Here is a 20,284-nt window from a genome sequence, read left to right as displayed (position 1 = left end):
GAACGAATATTTCGTATAGAGGAAAAGTGTTTTGGACTTACCATCGAACCGTTTCGCCCTGAACTGCAGCGTGGTGGCCACCTTGTTGGCCTGGCTCCTCATCATCGCCTCCATCTCGCGTCTGGCGGCAGCCGTCAGGAAGGTGGACGCCGAGGGGCTGCAGCAGGACACTCCGCATACTCCTCCTGAAACAACAGTCAGCGGTCAGTACACCGAGCATACGAAAAGTGGACAGTCTGATGGCCAAACATAAAAAGGGACAGTTACAAAAAGATAGTCCTGGTCAGCAGCAATAACCTGATCTCTTCCACCAAAAACCAAATGCTGAGAAGTTCCTGATTGATCTACACCAGATTATCCCACCAGTTCCCAACACAGATTAAAATAAAACACCCTTTTAGCGGAAGAAACAAAAATCTACATGATAATTCAGCAGTTTTTTTTTTTTTGACATCTCATCAAAGATGAAGAAGAATATGGAAGTCTGGGCATTTACGGGGCTTACGACCGTCATAGGCTGGTTTAAGTGATCACTTTACACACGTGTAACATTCACCAATTCTACCCATTATTGACAACCACGCTACTCAAATTCTTGGAAGTTCTATATATATGAACCAATTTAGAAACCTTGTTCATGAATCACTAGAACTTCACTAGAGACATCTATTGGTGAGATGTAAAGAAGCTTTTTATTAAGCAGAAACTCTTATATCAGTATGTGAGATCCGAATCCTGGATTATAATCACACACATGAGAAACGCCAGAAAATACCATTTTCATTTTTATTATTAAGCTTATAATTTGACCAGATAATTTATTTACAACATTTTGAGTGTGTCCAAATACTTGTTCACAAAATCTGGATTATCTCCAATTACAGGAGTTATTTTCATATTATCTTAGTTTGAAAATAACTCCTGTAATTGGAGATAATCCAGATTTTGTGAATAAGTATTTGGACACACTCAAAATGTTGTAAATAATTCAGCAGCAATAACCTGATCTCTCCCAGCAATGAGCAAATGCTGAGAAGTTGTTGATTGGCCTGCACCAGATTTTGCCCCCTGTTCTTAAGTCAGAGTCTCTAGAGTCAAACCCACTCTGCCACAATTTGATAAGACGATCACAGAAATAGTATGAAATTGAAATATTTGTGTGAATAATAAAAACACAAACATTTCTCTTTGAAAAAAATGAAAAAACATTGACAAAAAGCACTAAGTCAAAATTCGTATTTGAAAAAATTACAATTTTTAATTAAAAAAAAAAGAAGATGTAGGTAACTCTTTTCTGTGAGAATGTTTCTTTTCTCGTGTAAAAAATAAAAATTTACGCAAAAAATTGATCGGTGTTAAAAAAACAAGTTTTCCATATGAGGGATGCATAATTTCAGCCAATTATTTTAAATCCTCCAGGGTTAACGGTTCATCCGACAACTTTTGATGCGAATATTATTTACTGCACATATTTTCGCGATAATTTCGTTTTGCGTAAACAAGTGCGAGTAATTCTTTCACAGCGGGGTATTTTCGCTAATAAGGTATAATTATTTTGATGTTTTATTTTTATTATTTTACTTTTCGTTTGTTGACCCTATCTGCATCCAATGGTGCATTGGGCACTGCTCATACTGACGCAATGTTAACCTGATCGATAATTATATGAAGGATTAATAAAATCAATAAATAATCTTATATTTTAGGCGGGATAATCAATGGTCCACAATTTAATTTTCTTTAAACCCAGATAAGATTTAACGTAATTGAATATTTGCTTAAAACGCCGTTTTTTTATTGAAACAATTAAGTTTTTCATCGAAATAAATATATGGTTTTGAAAAGGAAAGAGTTATTGAAAGGTAAAGAGTTTAAACAATATTTTATTAGTATTTTTTTTATTTGGGTTGACAACAGCAACATATCGCTCACTCCTTTCAAGAACGTCATAAATCAAAAATCGTCAATTTTCAGTTGTGCAAGTTTTCGGAATGCCCAGAAAATGTACTATATCCCAGAAAAAGAGCCATATTTTAAACTTAATATTTACCCTCTACAGGGCAGAAAATGTTGTTTTTGCATATTGAAGAAAGGGTATTGTTTAATTATTTTTTAAAATATACTAAATATTTTTTGAATGGAGAAAAAATCTTCAGGTTTTACCTAAAAAGATCTGTTGCACAGTAAAAAGTTCAATAAGTGGCTTGATATTTATTTTTAATACATTGTGTTTTATTTTTAAACTTTAAAAACGATCTCCTGAAAAATCAAGTTTTTTGATTTATGACGTTCTTGAAAGGAGTGAGCGATATGTAAAACAAAACATTAAAAGATATTCATTAATCAAGCCAATTTAAGTTAACCACAGAAACATAAAAATTAGTACAAAATATTAAGTATAGATCTAGCAAATAAACACGTATTTATGAGAGAATATGTGTGTAGGAGGGTGTGTGTTCCTCTTCCACTTTCATGAGGAGATGCGTGAACGTGGAAGAGGCGAAGAATGTTCGCAAAGACAGAGTGGTGTGGCGTTTTATTCTCTCTGCCTACCCCTGCGGGGAAGCGGCGTGATGGTTAGTTAGTTAGTCAGTTAGTAATAACGTAAGCGCAAACACTTTCGTCTTATTGTTTATGAAAAAAAAAAACAATTTAAAAATTATCCGTGAAAAAAGATGCCGGAACGCCGTTCCACCGCGTTAAATGAAAAAAATGCCCTGTATAAAACCCAGAATTTGTGAACACAGATTCGTACACACTCGAAATATTGAGAGTTTGAACGATTTTAAAATACAATATCGAGAGTTTCGAATCGAAGCTGCAGACATACGTCACAGCAAATGGTTGTCACATTCACAGCATCGCACAACTCCACCCATGTCATTTTATTTAAGTGTCATCGAGGGTAGGTAGACCTATTGTGTGTGTGTTCACCCCCCGCCCCTAGGGAATCGCGCACATATATCTCGGCCGAGCAATGCGCGATCCATGTGTGCAGATATAGTCGTAGCACATCGCGGTGAAATAAAAACACAGCAGTGAAATAAAACTTGTATCAATAAAGGGAATGGACACTTCAAGAGGTGAAAGGGAATTTTAGATGAAGGCGTTTTTTATGCTGCTGAATGGAAAAGGAAGAATTTTTAGTTGGCCTTTGAACTCCATGCAACCGCGTAGATTTGTTTTATTTTAATGTTTTTATAAATATTACAGTAAAACCTCGATATAACGGACCTCTATTAAAGGTACTTCGGATATAACGGACAAAAATCCGGTCAAATGAAGAAAAAACGTCCTGTTAATATTGTACAAGTATGCTTAGATTCGAGTGTCGCCGAATGTAAAAAAAAATAGTGGCCATGGTAATTTTTGTTTAATTTTTTTTTGCATTTTACAATAAACATATTATAATTGCAAGTACAAAAAAATATTTTAAAATAATACGAAAAATGAACAAAAAAAAACATTTAATTATTTTAAAAAAATGGAAATATAAATTAGTTTGTGTTTTGTATTGTTTATTTACATCGAAATACAGTGTTCATATTTTCAACAAAAAAAAGGTTTCAGTATCCCATTTTTACCAAACTTGACTAATAACTAAGTAACTAACCATCACGCCGCATCTCCACCGGGGTAAGCTGAGTGAATAGAACGCCACAAGACTAACTTTGTAAATATTTTACGCCTCTTATACCACATTCTGAGTACATATTTGAATCACTCATGAATTGTAAGTAATTCAATTAACCTAACCTAACCTAACCATCACGACGATTTCCGCAAGGGTAGGCATAGATAATAGAACGCCACAACACTCTACCTTTGCAAGCATTTTCACCTCTCAAACCACATTCTGAGTATTTGAATTACTCGATCATGCCAACTTTTTTTCGGTCTTGCTCTTCAAAAATAATTGTGGAGGTCCTCATCAAAAAGTTACTTTTCTAATATTGCACAAAAAATCCTTTAAATGCAAATCCGTTTCTGCTTCTATCGAAATCTTGATTAAAGTTGCGACAAAACGTGACCAATCCTGTGTTAAACCCATATAAAATCATTAAATCGCATCAAAACGTAACAATTTAACAAGCTAGAATTCCTGATTACTTAAAATCATTTATAATGGAAATGTAACGTTTTGGTGAGGACCTCCACAATTAAGCTTTGCAAATATTACAATGCAATTGATTGTCCATCAGTCGTTTGCAGGAATACGAGGAAGTGATGTTCTAGTCAATCGATTCAACCCTCATTCGCTAAGGGGGTGACTTCATCCCCTCGATAAATCATGGCAGTAGTTCTTCAGAAGTGATGCAGTGGTCGGAATTACCCCCACGCCAATACGAACCCACCCTCACGCCGACGGAGAGGGTGTGAAGAATTAATGCCAATAACTCATTAGGACTGAATGAAACTGTATTACCGAAGATTGAGGGAGGCGATTTGTTGAAATTTCCAATGTAATTTTTATTTTCTTAATGAAATTTACAAGTAATTTTTATTATTTAACGAAATTTACAATGTAATTTTTATTTTCTTAATGAAATTTGGAAGTAATTTTAATTTTTTTAACGAAATTTGCAGTGTAATTTTTATTTTCTTAATGAATTTTACAGTGCAATTTTAACTTTTCAATGAAATTTACAATGTAATTTTAATTTTTTTAATTAAACTTACAATTTAAATTTTTAAAATTAAATTTACAATGTAATTTTAATTTCATTATGAAATTAACATACCGCCATAGAATAAAATGTAAGTCGTTTTCAGTAGAAAAGATACGGCGTTTTAAGTAAAAAATTTAATAACGTTAATTTTTTATTTAAATTTAATCAAGTAAATACCACGATTTCTTACAATTCATTGTGACCAGTGTTTCGATGCATTCCGGAGCATTTTCAAACATTGTAATAGATTTAAAGAAATAGTGGTATTTACTAAGTAAAACTAAAATTAAAAATGGACAAATATTACCACAAAGTGACTGCCAAATCAATAATTGAAAATCTAAAAAAAAAACATCCCGAGCAGGTAATTGAAAAAGTAACAGTTCACCAGTCGCATCTCTAGTGTCGAGTCATCCGAAGAATCTGTGGACAACCCTGGTTTGAATATTAAGTATGCCTATATGAGGGGCAGGCAGCCCACAAGGAGTGGAATATGTCTACATACAAGTGTGAAGTGCATAGTGCATGCTGCATAGCGTGCAGTCGCGACGGCAGTGGGTGCATTGTCAATACAATGCTACTATGTGAAACATGTTGTATTGGAGTTGGGTTCACAGCAAGATTAGCCTAGCACGGAAATTATGAAATAATTCCACTTATTTTTTTCCAAAAATGTTAATAATATCAGTATATAACCACTCACCGAGATTTTTTTGTCTGCCGGATACGAGACGTACCCGTCTCTTAGTCAGGACAATCACTACCACAACATGCAAATAATACCACCCTTCACCACCCATAGCACCATTTACACACTTAAAACTACATAAAATGTTTAACACATGCGATTTTTGGTCGACCCGAAGACCAACAAAATGTTTCATATTATTTTTTTGACATCTCATCAGAGATGAAGAAGAATATGGTCTGTCTGGGCATTTACGGGGATGACGACCTTCATAGGTTGGTTTAAGTGATCACATTACACACGTGTAACATTCACCAATTCTACCCATTATTGACAACCACACAAATGGAATTCTCGGAAGTTCTATATATATGAACCAATTTTGAAACATTATTCTTGAATCACTAGAACTTCATTAGAGACATCTATTGGTGAGATGAAAAGAAGCTTTTTATTGAGTCTTTTTCGGTCGTCCTCGTTCTGTTTTCCCTCTCACATTCCCCACTTTTTCTTAGTCATTCTCTCGTTATCCATTCACTACACATGTCCATATCACCGTAAAGAACTCTTCCTAACCTTTTCAATTATTCCTTGTTCAGCCTTATATTCCTTTCTTATATCTTCGTTTTTAATTCTATCATACAAAGATTTTCCACACATTCGTCTGAGGGAGCGCATTTCAACAGCGTTCACTCTGTTTTCATTCTTCCTTTGCCAGTTCCATGTTTCGCTTCCATACATTAGTGTCGGTACCAGCACGCCGTTGTGAACCGCTAGCTTGGCTTCCATTGACATATTTTTATTTGCATCACTCTGTTCAAAGCACCATTTATTATATTCCCTGTATCATCTACTACTACTACTACTACTACCATCACGCCGTTTCCCCGCAGGGGTAGGCAGAGAGGATGGAACGCCAAACTCTTCTGTCCTGACATACACTCCTAGCCTCCTTCACATCCATACATCTAGTCATACATGCCCTCCGATTACGCAGACTTTTGACACCCTGTATCATTCTTCTCTCAATATCCTTATCTACTTTTCCATCCCTTGTAAACATGCTTCCTAGATATAAAAAATCTCGCACCTGTTCCAGGGATTCATTGTGTACAATAATCGTGCATTCTGTCATATCTTTCTCTCTTTCAAACACCATGACCTTTGACTTACTTTCATTCATTGCCAGATCATTTTCCATACATACATCATACATTCTTGACACTATCAGTTGCAAATCCTCCGCGCTGCTCGCGGAGGATTTGCAACTAATAGTGTCTCTAATATATTATATTGTATATATTGTAGTTACGGTGTTTTGCCAGTGAGCCACAATTGTGTCAAACGGATACATTGTAGCATCGGGGAAGTTCAAAGCACCCGTAGCGCCAATTCAAGCGGTAGAAAAAGAGATAAAAAATAGTTGCAGTAGAATGGAGGGTATAGTGGGGACACACTTTCCACCCCCATACGGATACAAAATGTAAATAACAATAACCCATCAGTCTTCACCCCCATAGGATTCAATAATACGCAGAATTGTTCTGTGATTACATTTCGGGAAATTGCCATGGACCGAGGTCCCATGTGACAATATTTATTAATTTATTCACCAGGCCACGTGGGCATAAATTAAATGATAAACCCTATAAAAATAGACTTATGTTTGAATGATGTTATAACCAAATGATCTGGACAAAGCTTATTTATCTCATTAATCGATTCGGCAGTCAGTCTTTGTGGTAAAATCTATCCATTTTTAATTAATGTTTTACTAACATTATTTATTGATTCGGCATTAGTTTTAATTTGTACCAGAAGATGAAAACATCTGTCGTTTTCGAAACTAGTCGTATATATAAATAAAACTCATTAAAGTGGTATATTCAAGTGTTTAATTTTAATAAAATGTTTTACTCAGTAAATACCAATATTTATTATCAACTTATCTTATTTCTTAAACACGTGTCACAGTACATTTTAAGAAATAGTGGTATTTACTAAGTAAAACATTAATTAAAAAAATATTATTTAAATAAAAAATTATCAGGAGAGGAATCAATACTGAATACGAATAAAATAACTTCTAAATTATAAGTTCACAAAAAATCATGTTTTCAGGTGTCTTCCAGTAGGTATGTCAAATATTTCGAGAAGGATCTTCCATGCATATAAAAATAAAAAGGTCTCTCCTACCAAATCTCTAACTCAAATCAACCATAGATACCGCAGCCAACTCACACAGGAAGCTCCGTGTATGATGTATATATATATATATATATATATATATATATATATATATAATATATATATATATATATATATATATATATATATATATATATATATATATATATATATATATATATATATATATATATATATATATATATATATATATATATATATATGTATATATATATATATATATATATATATATATATATATATATATATATATATATATATATATATAAATATATATATATATATATATATATATATATATATATATATATATATATATATATATATATATATATATATATATATATATATATATATATATATATATATTTATATATATATATATATATATATATATATATATATATATATATATATATATATATATATATATATTTATTTATTTATTTATTTATTTATTTATATATAATGAAGAGAAATGAGAGAAAATTTTAATTGCAAACGAATTGAGCAATGAATATAAAATTTATTTATTTCCCCCTTCATTTTAAATACACAATATTTTAATCGTACAAAAGTTATATAACTCCAAGTGGGGATGAATCGCAATCTTTCTGGTACGAATGCTCTCGAGGGTGAAATTATCATAACCGCTACCCTCAAAGTTGCACAAAACTAACAGAGAATAACATCAAAGTTGGCAAAAAAGTATACTGATAAAACTTGGGGAAAAAACAGATTAAGAAATCCAGCAAGTCGTCAAGAAACTACGCTGCTAAAGTCGACAGTAAAGTGCACAAAAAGATGTTAATTTAGTAATTTGGTATTTTTGTTCATTCAGCAAAAAAATATCTGAGAGAGAGAGAGAGTGGAAGGGTAAAAAGTTGAGTAAAAAGCGAGCTTGTCCGCCTCGGTAAGGTAACGGTCAGCACGCTCGGCTACCGTACTGGAGGTCCCGGGTTCGATTCACACTCAGTATGTTGTAGATACCTTTTTATCGAGCAATACTCATCCGATTGTCTCAAACGAACATATGCTTAAAAAATATGACATTTCGGCTTACATTTCTGTGAAGACAGTTTTATAGATTGTTGCTTTTGTAAAAAGTTATATTGATTTAAAAATGAGTGATATATCTGTGTTTTTCATAGTATACTAAATTGTTTATGTCACCGCTGCGGCACCATCGGAGTTATAATGTTTTCTATGTCGCCATGACGGCGACAACGGAATACAAAGGGTTGATGGATAGTGGAAGCAGGTATCATAATTAATAACTGTTCATACCGCAGTCAATCACTGTACAAATACATCCCTTTGCACTTAAACTTTTCTTGTATCTTCCGTTATGCGTTGGCCATGTTGACGTTGCAAGTACAAACCTTTTTGGGGTTAAGTTGGAACAAGTTTTTCAATTAATATTCCACCCTCTCAAACCCTCAAACATTCTCAAATAAAGGGCTGCTTCTCGAGGGTTGGTTCTCAAACTTTTTACGGAGGAACACTTCCGGAAAGATTTCGCAAAGTCGCTTAAGCGCGCTTATGCTAAGTTCAAACTTTCTCGTGAACAGAGTTGACTCGTGAAACTTTGTATGAAAACAACCGGGATTCAGTTGGACAGTCTCTCGTCGTATTCAGAAAAGTTAGCGTCAACAGTATAATTTAACCAGGCTATATATCGCTCACTCCTTTCAACGTCAAATATCAAACAAACTTCAGTTTTCAGGAGATCGTTTTTATTTTATTTTATTTATTCGGGAATTGTACAGCTTACATATAAAAAATGATATAATAAACAATAGTTACATTAACAATAATAGACATTACATTACATTAACAAAAAATAGTTACGTTAAAAAAAGCCAATTAAACAATTCCACATTTATGTTATAAAACTATTAAAAAACATTCAGAGATTAAACAAAAAAGGGTATTATATAAAATAATAGATTTAGCAGGAAGGGGAAGGAAAGGAGAGGAATTAATAAGGGTGGTTAAATGATTTTTTTTTCTAGGTATGAAGTTTAAAAATATATTTATAAATATATTTTAAAGTTTAAAAATATAGTAAAAATATAATATAAAAAAGCTTCTTTACATCTCACCAATAGATGTCTCTAGTGAAGTTCTAGTGATTCAAGAACAAAGTTTCTAAATTGGTTCATATATATATAGAACTTCCAAGCATTTGAGTAGTGTGGTTGTCAATAATGGGTAGAATTGGTGAATGTTACACGTGTGTAAAGTGATCACTTAAACCAGCCTATGACGGTCGTAAGCCCCGTAAATGCCCAGACTTCCATATTTTTCTTCATCTTTGATGAGATGTCAAAATATAATATGAAAAAATCTCCTGTAATTGGAGATAATCCAGATTTTGTGAACAAGTATTTGGACACACTCAAAATGTTATAATAAAATGTATTGAAAATAAATATCAAGCCACTAACTAAACTTTTTACTGTGCAACAGATCTTTTTAGGAAAAACCTGGATGCTTTTTCTCCATTTGAAAAATATTTAGTATATTTTAAAAAAATAATTAAACAATACCTTACCCGAAGACGGTGTTTTTAAAAAAAATCAAAATTTTAAGTAGCGATTTATCGTATATTGGGCCTTAAGGCCTAGTATTCACAGTGAAGCGCCCTTGAGGTATTTTTTTACGAAAATGGCGCTATATAAGTTATCCAAATTTATTATTACTATTATTATTATTCGTTAAGTCGCAATTTTCTCTAAATCCATGTAACATTTTACGTAAATGATTTTTTCTTAAAACACTCTTTGCATGAAAAAAATTAGAATTTCTTCAAAATAATTATGTGTATGGTGATGAAAAGAAAAGAGTTATTGATGGGATTTTTTTTTAAATATTTAAAAACATTTTTTTCCATTATACTTATATCAACAAAAAAAAACTATAAACATTCTTTTAAAAAAATCGGGCGTAAAAAGACGTGTGACCTCTCCGGTGGTCGGCCGGTGATTGAATTCTGTGATTGCGTTGGCCCTTATTTTTCCAGACTATTTCCAGTTGCAGCTGAGGAATGATGTATACAAAAACAAATTAATTAATTTAATAATAATAAAAAACCATTTTAAAGCTAGTTTTAACGACTCAATTAAAAGAGCACCATTAAATTGTATAAAAAGTCATTTCACAACAAAGGTTGACCATAATAAAAATATCGATCGTATAAAAAAAACCTGGGAGTCGCATACTAAATTTAATGAGGAAATCGTGCGGTTGGGAACATTTAAAATGATTGTTATTAAACCAGTAGAATGGCCGATTTAAACAATAAAGTCGACTTAGAAGTCAACTTTCTCTTAGAATACGAGAGGTGCAGTTAATATTACAATTATATACTAAGTTGTCTATCAAAATACTTGTGTTTTCACCCGCTGATGAGATCATCTGTAGTGTTTCGATGCATTCCGCATCATTTCATACGCAGAATATGCCATACGGTGTTTTTAAATGATGCGGAATGCATTGAAACTCGTGCCACAATAGATTTTAAGAAATAGTGTATTTTATACCATAATATTTTCCCCAATTCATTCACAGTGAAGCGCCCTTGAGATATTTTTTTACGAAAATGGCGCTATATAAGTTATCCAAATTTATTATTATTATTATTTAGAGGAAGACCGAGAAAAACATGGCACGATCAGCCAAAAACTTGAAAGTGGTCAGGTTAGGAGCCGTAATAATCGGCGGGTATGTATGAGGAGATGCATGAACGTGGAAGAGGCGAAGAATGTTTGCAAAGACAGAGTGGTGTGGCGTTCTATTCTCTCTGCCTACCCCTTCGGAGAAGCGGCATGATGGTTAGTTAGTTTAGTTGTAAAGACAGTGCATAATTATTTACATTATTTTTTTATGATTTTTGTCGTTTGTGATTTTGAAGTTCGGTTATTTAAGTAAAAAAATAACATAGTGGTATTTTACATATTAAACCAAGTAAAATTTTAATTTGTCCGCCTCCGTAGTGTAATGGTCAGCACGCTCGGCTACCGTTCTTGAGGTCCCGGGTTCGATCCCCAGTGGGGTCAAATATATATAAGTGATTAATTCACCCTAATATTTATTCAATATTATCCTGGACTGGTTCCTGAAGCGGAGGGCTGATCACCTTTCCTTCGTGTGTTAACGATCAAGATAATATTGTGTTTATATGATGCAGTGCCCTATGCACCATTGGGGTGCGGATAAGGGTATGAATAATAAAATTTAAATAAAACATCGATTGTTTTAACTCCGATATATATATATATATATATATATATATATATATATATATATATATATATATATATATATATATATATATATATATATATATATATATATATATATATATATATATATATATATATATATATATATATATATATATATATATATATATATATATATATATATATATATATATATCTATATATATATATATATAAACCTTTTTGTTCTTTAATGCTATTATCCATGTATAGGTTAAACAGCCACGGTGACATAACACATACCTGTTTAACACTCTAATAATTTTGTATTTAAAGCATCATGTTATTCTATAAAGTAAATGCGAAATCAATCAATAATAGACTTCAGCATCCGTTGACCATACGAATTAAATGAATGAAAAAAGCCTTCTTGATCTCCCTTCACATTGCCCAATCGTTAAAAAAATAGATATAAGTATTTCTAATAGCAGAACCTATTCATATGTGACAGGTTCGAGTGTAAACCCTATATCATACGTCTTCATTAAAATGCGATAACGATACTCCTTGCATTACATACAATGTCAGACGAATATACAAATATACTCCAAAGGTTCTTAAAACTATTAACTGTTTTTTTTGTTTTGTTTTATGGTTTGGGCATGTGAATCGAATTAGTGAAGAAAGAATAGTAAAACAAATGTTATGAGGCGAATGTGGTTGGTAATGGAAGCGGGGGAAGACCGAGGAAAATTTGTTAGGTTTAAGTATTTCAAGTACTTAAAAGCGGTCAGGTCAGGAGTCTGAATAATCGGGAAGTGTGTGTGAGGACACTCGCAATACCAAACATTGTTCATGGCGGACAGCGTGCTTCTCGACAGGTGCTGTCACTTGGCCTTTTCAATCAATTCGATTGCATTTTTGTTTAAAGGATTTTTAATATTTTCATTTCTTCACAAATCTAGTGATATCAAACATCAGATATGAGATTTTTTTTTAAAAACGGTTTTTTACCGCAAATCAAATTTCAGCGCCATTTGGTGAATAAAACAGGAACACACGCGATACTGAACATTTTCTATGGCACACCGCGTGCTTCTTGACAGCTACTATCACTGATATTATTAAAATACACTCCACATAAAGAAAGAAAGAATGCTGCTTAAAGAAAGAAGAATTTGAATTAAAAAATTTATTCTAATTTTATTTTAATAGAGAAAAAGTTGGGAGATCTGAAAAAGGTTTACACCAAAAATTTACTACCGAATCAATAAATTAATGATTTAGATTTTAACATGCACTAAGGACCACGGCTCTTAACGCATGTTTTTTGCTGCAACCCTTAGTGCACGTTGACCAAAAATCACATGTGTTGAACATTTTGTGTAGTGTATAAATAGTGTATAAATAGTGCTATGGTAATGAAGGGTAGTATTGTTTGCGTGCTGTGCTAGTGATTGTCCTGAAGAAGTGACGGGTACGTCTCGAAACTGGTAGACATAAAAACCTAGGTGAGTGGCTTTATACCAATATTACTAACATTTTTGTAAAAAAAGGATATTCCTATATTTGGAAACCACTGGAGAACATCCGAATGAATTTTATTTACTTTAGACGGGGAAGCTGCCGGAGTGTAGCCAGATTTATCACCAATCAACATTATTGATACGTCCTACAAACAAGAAGTCGTAGTAGGAGGAATGCGTTCATACCGTACCGCAGTCGTGAGAAAATTAAACAGTCCCCTATACTCCCTAATAAGGTCGCATCGTACCTCTAATCGGATGACTGACGTTTGACATTTTAGATAAGATATTAATATACAATTATAAAATTGATTTATTTATTTTTAGTTTATCCCACACATTATGAATTAATGCAGCAGTATCCTAATACCCCCTATATATCTTCTTCTTCTTTAAGGACTAAGTCCTGTCACTATCCTGTCCGCTCCTGGGAGGTGGAAGGCCAGCTATCCATCCATCGTTTAGGTGGTCTTCCTGGGGGTCTGATCCCGCTTATGCTGCTGACCGCTGCTATCCTCACCACTCGATCCGAACTCGCTCTTCCCACATGATTTCTCCAGAAACGTCTTCTTTCTCTTCCCCATCGCACAACATCTTCAACATCGCAGATTTTTCTTATTTCAGAGTTTCTAACTCTGTCGCGAAGTGTTAGGCCTGCAATGGGTCGCAGAATCTTCATTTCGGATGTCCTAAGAAGGCTTTTTGTTCTCGCGGTGTCGGCTCTTGTTTCCGTGCCGTATGTCAAGATCGGTCTTACGCAGGTCTTTTAGATTATATATATTATGCTACATATATTATGTAAAATTAATATTCTTATTCTTTAGGGTGCCATTTCGCCATTTTACCATGAATAGACTGAATGACCATTATGCGCATCGTAGGTTCGGTGAATGGGCCGAAAACAATATTCAGCTTGAACTTCTTTTCCAACGCGAAATTTTGTTCACCGATGAGGCACATTTTTGGTTAAATGGCTATGTCAATAAGCAGAATTGCCGAATTTGGAGTGGAGAAAACCCAGAAGCCTTTGTCCGGACGCCCTTACATCCAATTAGTCACTGTTTGGTATGCTTTATGGGCAGGTGGAATCATTGGCCCATATTTTTTAAGACGATGCCGGCGAAAATGTTACGTTTAATGGAGAGCTTTCCAGAACCATGATTACTGACTTCTTTGCATCTCAGTTGAATGGCATGATGTGACAGAGATGTAGTTTCAACAAGATGGCGCAACATGCCACCATCAATTTATTGCGGGAAATTTGAAATTTTTACCCCTAAAAAAAACACCCTTTACAAAATAATGTAAATTATCATTTTGGTGTCTGAAATGTAAGAAGGGAACCGCGATATAGACGTTAGAACAAAGTAAAAATGAAAGCCGTGTCGTGTACATATATATAGTACTTGAATATGAAGGAAGAATGTCATCAGCTGAACCAATACTAGCTTCTCAAATCCTTTATCATCATACCTCGTGTATAACTCAATAACTATTTGTATTGAACAAGCCGTGAATTTTTATCCACGACGGTACTAAAAAAAACAAAATCTCTTTGATGAATGAACTCCATAGAAAAATATTCAAAATAAGACCATAACACAAATATTTATTATAATAGACTAACAAGATCGCCATAGAAAAAACGTCAGAGCGCAGTACCTACCTACCTGTCTGTGTAAATAATAAACAGTTTTAATTTTAAAATTCAAATTCGAAAAGCGAACGGCGTGTGTTGCCAGCGCGGAGGATTCAGAACGTTTAGTAGGTAGGTACCTGATGATGATAATAATAATAATAATAAAACACATGGCAAGCTGGAATGCGGCGCCTGCGCGGGACATCTGCCCCCCGATTCACTAAAAGATCCGGACCGGTTGGTTGGTCGATCGAGATCTTTACATTCCTTCTTTATGTTCTTTCATTGAACCAGATGCGTTCGTTCTCGTGACAAATATCGTTCACAAACAGTTGAAATTTTCAGGTGCAAAAGAAATCTTATTCAAATCTTGTACAGACATTTCTTGGTGGAACTGTATTTTATAGAATAAAATAACAACTATGTACCGGTGTTGGTTACGACGGTTTTTTTTTAATTACCTAACATCCAAGTGACTCTGAAATCTAGCTACGGCTTATGCAACACCGTTTATCATGTCCCTACTCAGGCTTCAACTTTAAAAGTTTCATAGCCTATGCCTACTCGTGAGTGGATTTACTCTTTATGTTTAAAGTTACTATAATTTCATGTAATTCATGAGTGAAAATTCTAGGCAAAAATACTCGCCTTGGTTACGACGAAACCCGGTTGCTGGTCAAATACAATTCATGTGTAAAAAGTTACATACATAGTTGTCATTTTATTCAATGAAATCTTATTCGTTTTAATGATTACCCAACTAACTGTCCGCCTCCGTGGTAACATGCTTGGCGTGTTTAGCTACCGCGCTGGAGCTCCCAAGTTCGATTCCCAGGGGGGGAGGTGAAAATAAATATTAGTGATTTTAAATCCAATATTTATTGAATATTACTCTGGATCACCTTTCCTTCGTGTATTTAATAACAATCAATATAACACTGCGTCTATACGATGCAGTGCCCTATGCACCATTGAGTGCGGATAACTATTTAAAGAAGAAATATTAATCTCTTGTCTTAAGGGTTTCAAACCATATTTTTAGTATTTTATATATATATATTCATAACTAATAATATCTATAAAAATATATAATATTTTTTTCACTGCCTATATAACTAAAAAAAGTTATGCCTATAACAAAAACAAACGAAACAGAGAGGATGGAACGCCACTCCACTCACTTTTATCCGGCCACCCAATCCTAGCTTCCTGCATTTATATTTTAATCAAGTTATAAAAATATGGTTTAGATAACTCTCGAAATTGCAAGACTTGAATATTCTTCTCATGGTCGTGGTAAGTCGTTACATATATTAAAAGCATTGTTAACTTTGTGGTATGGTGATATATCCTCCATATCATTCATAGTTCACTACACAAAATGAATGACGAATGACAAGGAGAGTGTTAGTCTTAAATATGGTAAACTCTATTGCTCTACCATTCACAATTACCCAATACCATATATGGTAGTGATATAATTTCGAAACATTCCATCGCAATAATTTTTCTTTGGAAATGCCGATATTAAGTTAAACAATAAAACAAATTATGAAGGATTTCACATTAAATTAAAATGAGCACACGTTCCACAGCCGCTTCATGAATAAATCATACAGAATTTGGCGGGTCGCGTCTAGAATGACGCATTTAGCAACCGATCCGCGATCGTTATCATCTGAGGAATTGGGAGGTTTCGGGGCATATTGAGCTGTTTTTAGTGCAAAGGTGCCAAAAATACCGGTACAAAAAACGACCCGTATTTTTCGCACCGTGCCTTGAAAAAGATAAAATGGAAAGGTGATTCAATAAAGAAAAAATGTAGTGTGTTACTGTTTTTTTTTTATTCCGTTATTTTTTTTTTCACTTCTATAACTGATTACAAAATCACTCATCATAAAGTGAGATCATCAATAAATCATAAAAAAATATTATGCACTGTCTTTAAAACTAAACTAACTGATCTTCACGCCGCTTCTCCGCAGCGGTAGACAGAGAGAATAGAACGCCACACCAATCTGTTTTCAAACATCTTCGCCTCTTTCACATTCATGCATACCTAACCTGTATTTCAAATACTTGATCATGATAAGTTTTCCTACGGTCTTCTTTTGCTTCCATTACCAATCATCTTCGCCTCATAAATTGTATTTGTATTCAAATCTATAAGCACTTTTTTATTTCTTGTCGGCTATTTCTCATTTACGGAAATTTTTATAAACTATTACAATGTGTAGAGCATTTTAATATATATTCTGATGTAGCCTTTTAAATTCACATTTAATAAAAAAATTAAATCGCTCTTTCTCAAGTCGGGGATTTCGAATTGGTTGAAGAAAAGTAAATATTTCATTATTTTCTTATATCTACAGTTGATATGACAATCACAATCATAAGTAACCATCCTTCCCCCTTGCATAACTCCCTGCCGCGCCCCATTCACGGTTCAACATGTCTAAATCCACCCGAAATTGTCTAAAATGACCCTGATTTGAGCTTTCTTTAACGACAGTTGACATAGCTGTCAAACGTGACAGTTATTTTGGAATCGGGGGGGTCAGGTAAGCCAATTACGCGATCATCCGCCTCGTTATCCCCCAAAACGTTTCGGGAACAAATCCCGATACGTTTATTTGGACAGGTGTCGGGGCTACATGCGGTGTCATACGAATATATGGTGCTGTATTTATACCATTTAACATATACCATAGGTTCCTAAACTTATCCGACCCATGACCCCGGTTTAGACGCAAATTTGCACAAGGCCAACCTGGAAAATTTACTCTTTTTAAATTAAATTAAAACAGAAAAATTAACTGATTTTTTTTTCATGAGTCATAAATAACATATGCGGACGCCTAAAGCTTGTGATTCATTTGTCTTCTTCCTTTCGTTCAAAATTTTATTTTTGTATAAATGTCAGACCGTAACAATTTCATTTTAATGACCTGATGATGGGATGATTATTTCGTAACCGGTAGTCACGAATTAGCGTTTATTTAAGTGGTAGTACACACACGATAAATGATAAGGAGAGTGTTATATTACCATACCACAAAGTTAAACAATGCTTTAAATATACTTTTTTTTAGTTCATTCATTTTGGATCCCTGACTGGGGAAACTATGATTTATACCATTTATTTGAGTATGTGTTGCTATATGTGACTCTTCGTGTCGACTCGTGCCGTCGGAAGTGTCAGTCAAACGGACAATAGAGGGTGCATTGGCGTCAGCACATGTCATTAGGATACTGCTAGTTCCAAGAAGGCAGACGTTGAACCTTGCTGGGCATAATGTATCCAGCATCCAGTCGTAGCTTTCCCAACTTTATAAATAGATGCTATTAGTTGGAATGAATTAGTGAATTGGGGCCGGTAACATTTCAAGGGCGTCACGAATTTTTCTTTCATAATCTTTAATAAAAAAGGGAAATATTTGTGTTTTTATTATTTACACATATATTTCAATTTCATACTATTTCTGTGAGCCTAAGCGGCTCATTATTAGAAATGGTATCAAATTGTGGTAGAGTGAGTTCGAACCGAGAAAACATAAGAGTCCGCGCCACTAACCACGGGACCACAACCCGACACGAGTGGTTGCTAATTTCACATAGAACGATCGTTTGACTACTACAACTACTACCATCACGCCGTTTTCCCGCAGGGGTAGGCAGAAAGGATAGAACGCCGCACTCTTCCGTCCTAATGTACACTCCTCATTTCCTTCACATCCGTACATCTATCTAGTCATACATGCCCTCCGATTACGCAGACTTTTGACACGTTGATTTTACGATCTGATTGATCTGATCGTCCCAAGATTCTTAATCATATGATATATCAAAATGTAAATATAACTCCTAAGTAGAGAAAAACCCAGAATTTGTGAACAAAGATTTGGACAAACTAAAAATATATGACAAAATTAATGAAGGTGTGTTGAGATGGTTTGCAAATGTGAAATGAATGAGAGAAGAAAGAACAGAAAAACAAATTTATGAGGCGAATGTAGTTAGTAATAGAAGCAGAGGAATATCGAGGGAAGCTTGACATAATCAAGTATTTCAAATACTTGAAAGTGGTCAGGTTAGGAGTCGGAATAATCGGCGGGTATGTATGAGGAGATGCATGAATGTGGAACAGGCGAAGATTGTTAGCACATACATTTGTGTGGCGTTCTATTCTCTCTGCCTATCCCTTCCGAAGCAGCATGATGGCAAGTTAGTAAGATAACATTGAAATGATTATGTTATTTCTCAAAGTTTCCACAAAAGAAATCGACACGTCATCGATTTTGCATTGAGAATCGCACTCTATATTCGACTGACAACGTGCCCCGTTTTTTTTCGCTTCTCTATGCAAAAACGCGGTAAAACGACAAGAGATGGAGATTTTTCACAAATAAGTCCGCTTGGACGAGTGGTGGATTAGACACAGTGTCGTGGCATAAAAGAAAAACTGTCTCGACGGTGTCTTTTTCACGGAATAAAGCGCGAAATGAATTGACCATGAAGCGCTAAAGCGCTGGCTGCAAAATTAAACAAGAAAAAGAGACATTTTAATCTTGTATGGTTTAAAACTAAAATAATGATAAAAAAATGTCCCATCACTAAAGGCCAGGGGTGAGGAACCTTTTCATTTCTAAAGGCCAAATTCATAAGTAAAAAAAATACATACTTACGTACTACTTATTTTATTTTTTTACAAAAATGTTAGTAATATTAGTATATAACCACTCACCGAGATTTTTATGTCTACCGGTTTCGACACGTACCCTTCTCTTCGTCAGGACGATTGTTTGCATGCTGTGGTAGTGGTTGTCCTGACGAAGATACGGGTACGTCTCCAAACCGGTTGACATTAAAATCTCGGTGAGTGGTTATTTACTGATATTTTTAACATTTTTGTAAAAATAAAAAGTAAAAATGACTAACCACAAAGTAAATGCTTTAAATATTAATAATATTAAGAATGTAAATACATACTACGCTTTACGTCATATTATTTATTGACAAGGCATGAACTTTGTGAAATGACATGTTTTTTTCTTCTTTTTTTAAAAATTCTTTTGCATTTCACAATATACATATTATAATTACAAGTACAAAAAAATATAAAATATTAATACATAAAATATCCCACAAAGCCATGGCGTGTGTGTGGATATAGATTTTATTTAGGTTATAATAAAAGGGCACTGGCAAGAATACAATAGATATGAGAAATAAAATTATATTAAAATTGTTCATCACCGTTATTGTCTATGTTCCCATTAAACAAAGACCCGCCCCTAAAGAAAATTTATCGTAATTTGTAATTTGAT

General features: G+C 33.9%; 1 protein-coding gene across 1 annotated transcript in view; it reads right to left on the bottom strand.

Moving 5' to 3' along the window:
- Nucleotides 1–20,284, bottom strand: part of LOC148300375 (glypican-6-like) — a 194,158-nt gene that overhangs the window by 19,343 nt on the left and 154,531 nt on the right. Inside the window, exon 2 of the mRNA XM_088274887.1 lies at nt 42–185. Coding sequence (XP_088131013.1) covers nt 42–185 — 144 coding nt within the window. The remainder of the gene's footprint in view (nt 1–41; nt 186–20,284) is intronic.

Source organism: Brachycentrus maculatus, unplaced genomic scaffold (assembly GCF_059751285.1).
Source record: "Brachycentrus maculatus isolate JH-2025_06_01 unplaced genomic scaffold, ASM5975128v1 h1tg000736l, whole genome shotgun sequence".
NCBI classification, from domain to species: domain Eukaryota; kingdom Metazoa; phylum Arthropoda; class Insecta; order Trichoptera; family Brachycentridae; genus Brachycentrus; species Brachycentrus maculatus.
This window is presented reverse-complemented; position numbering and strand designations above follow the sequence as displayed.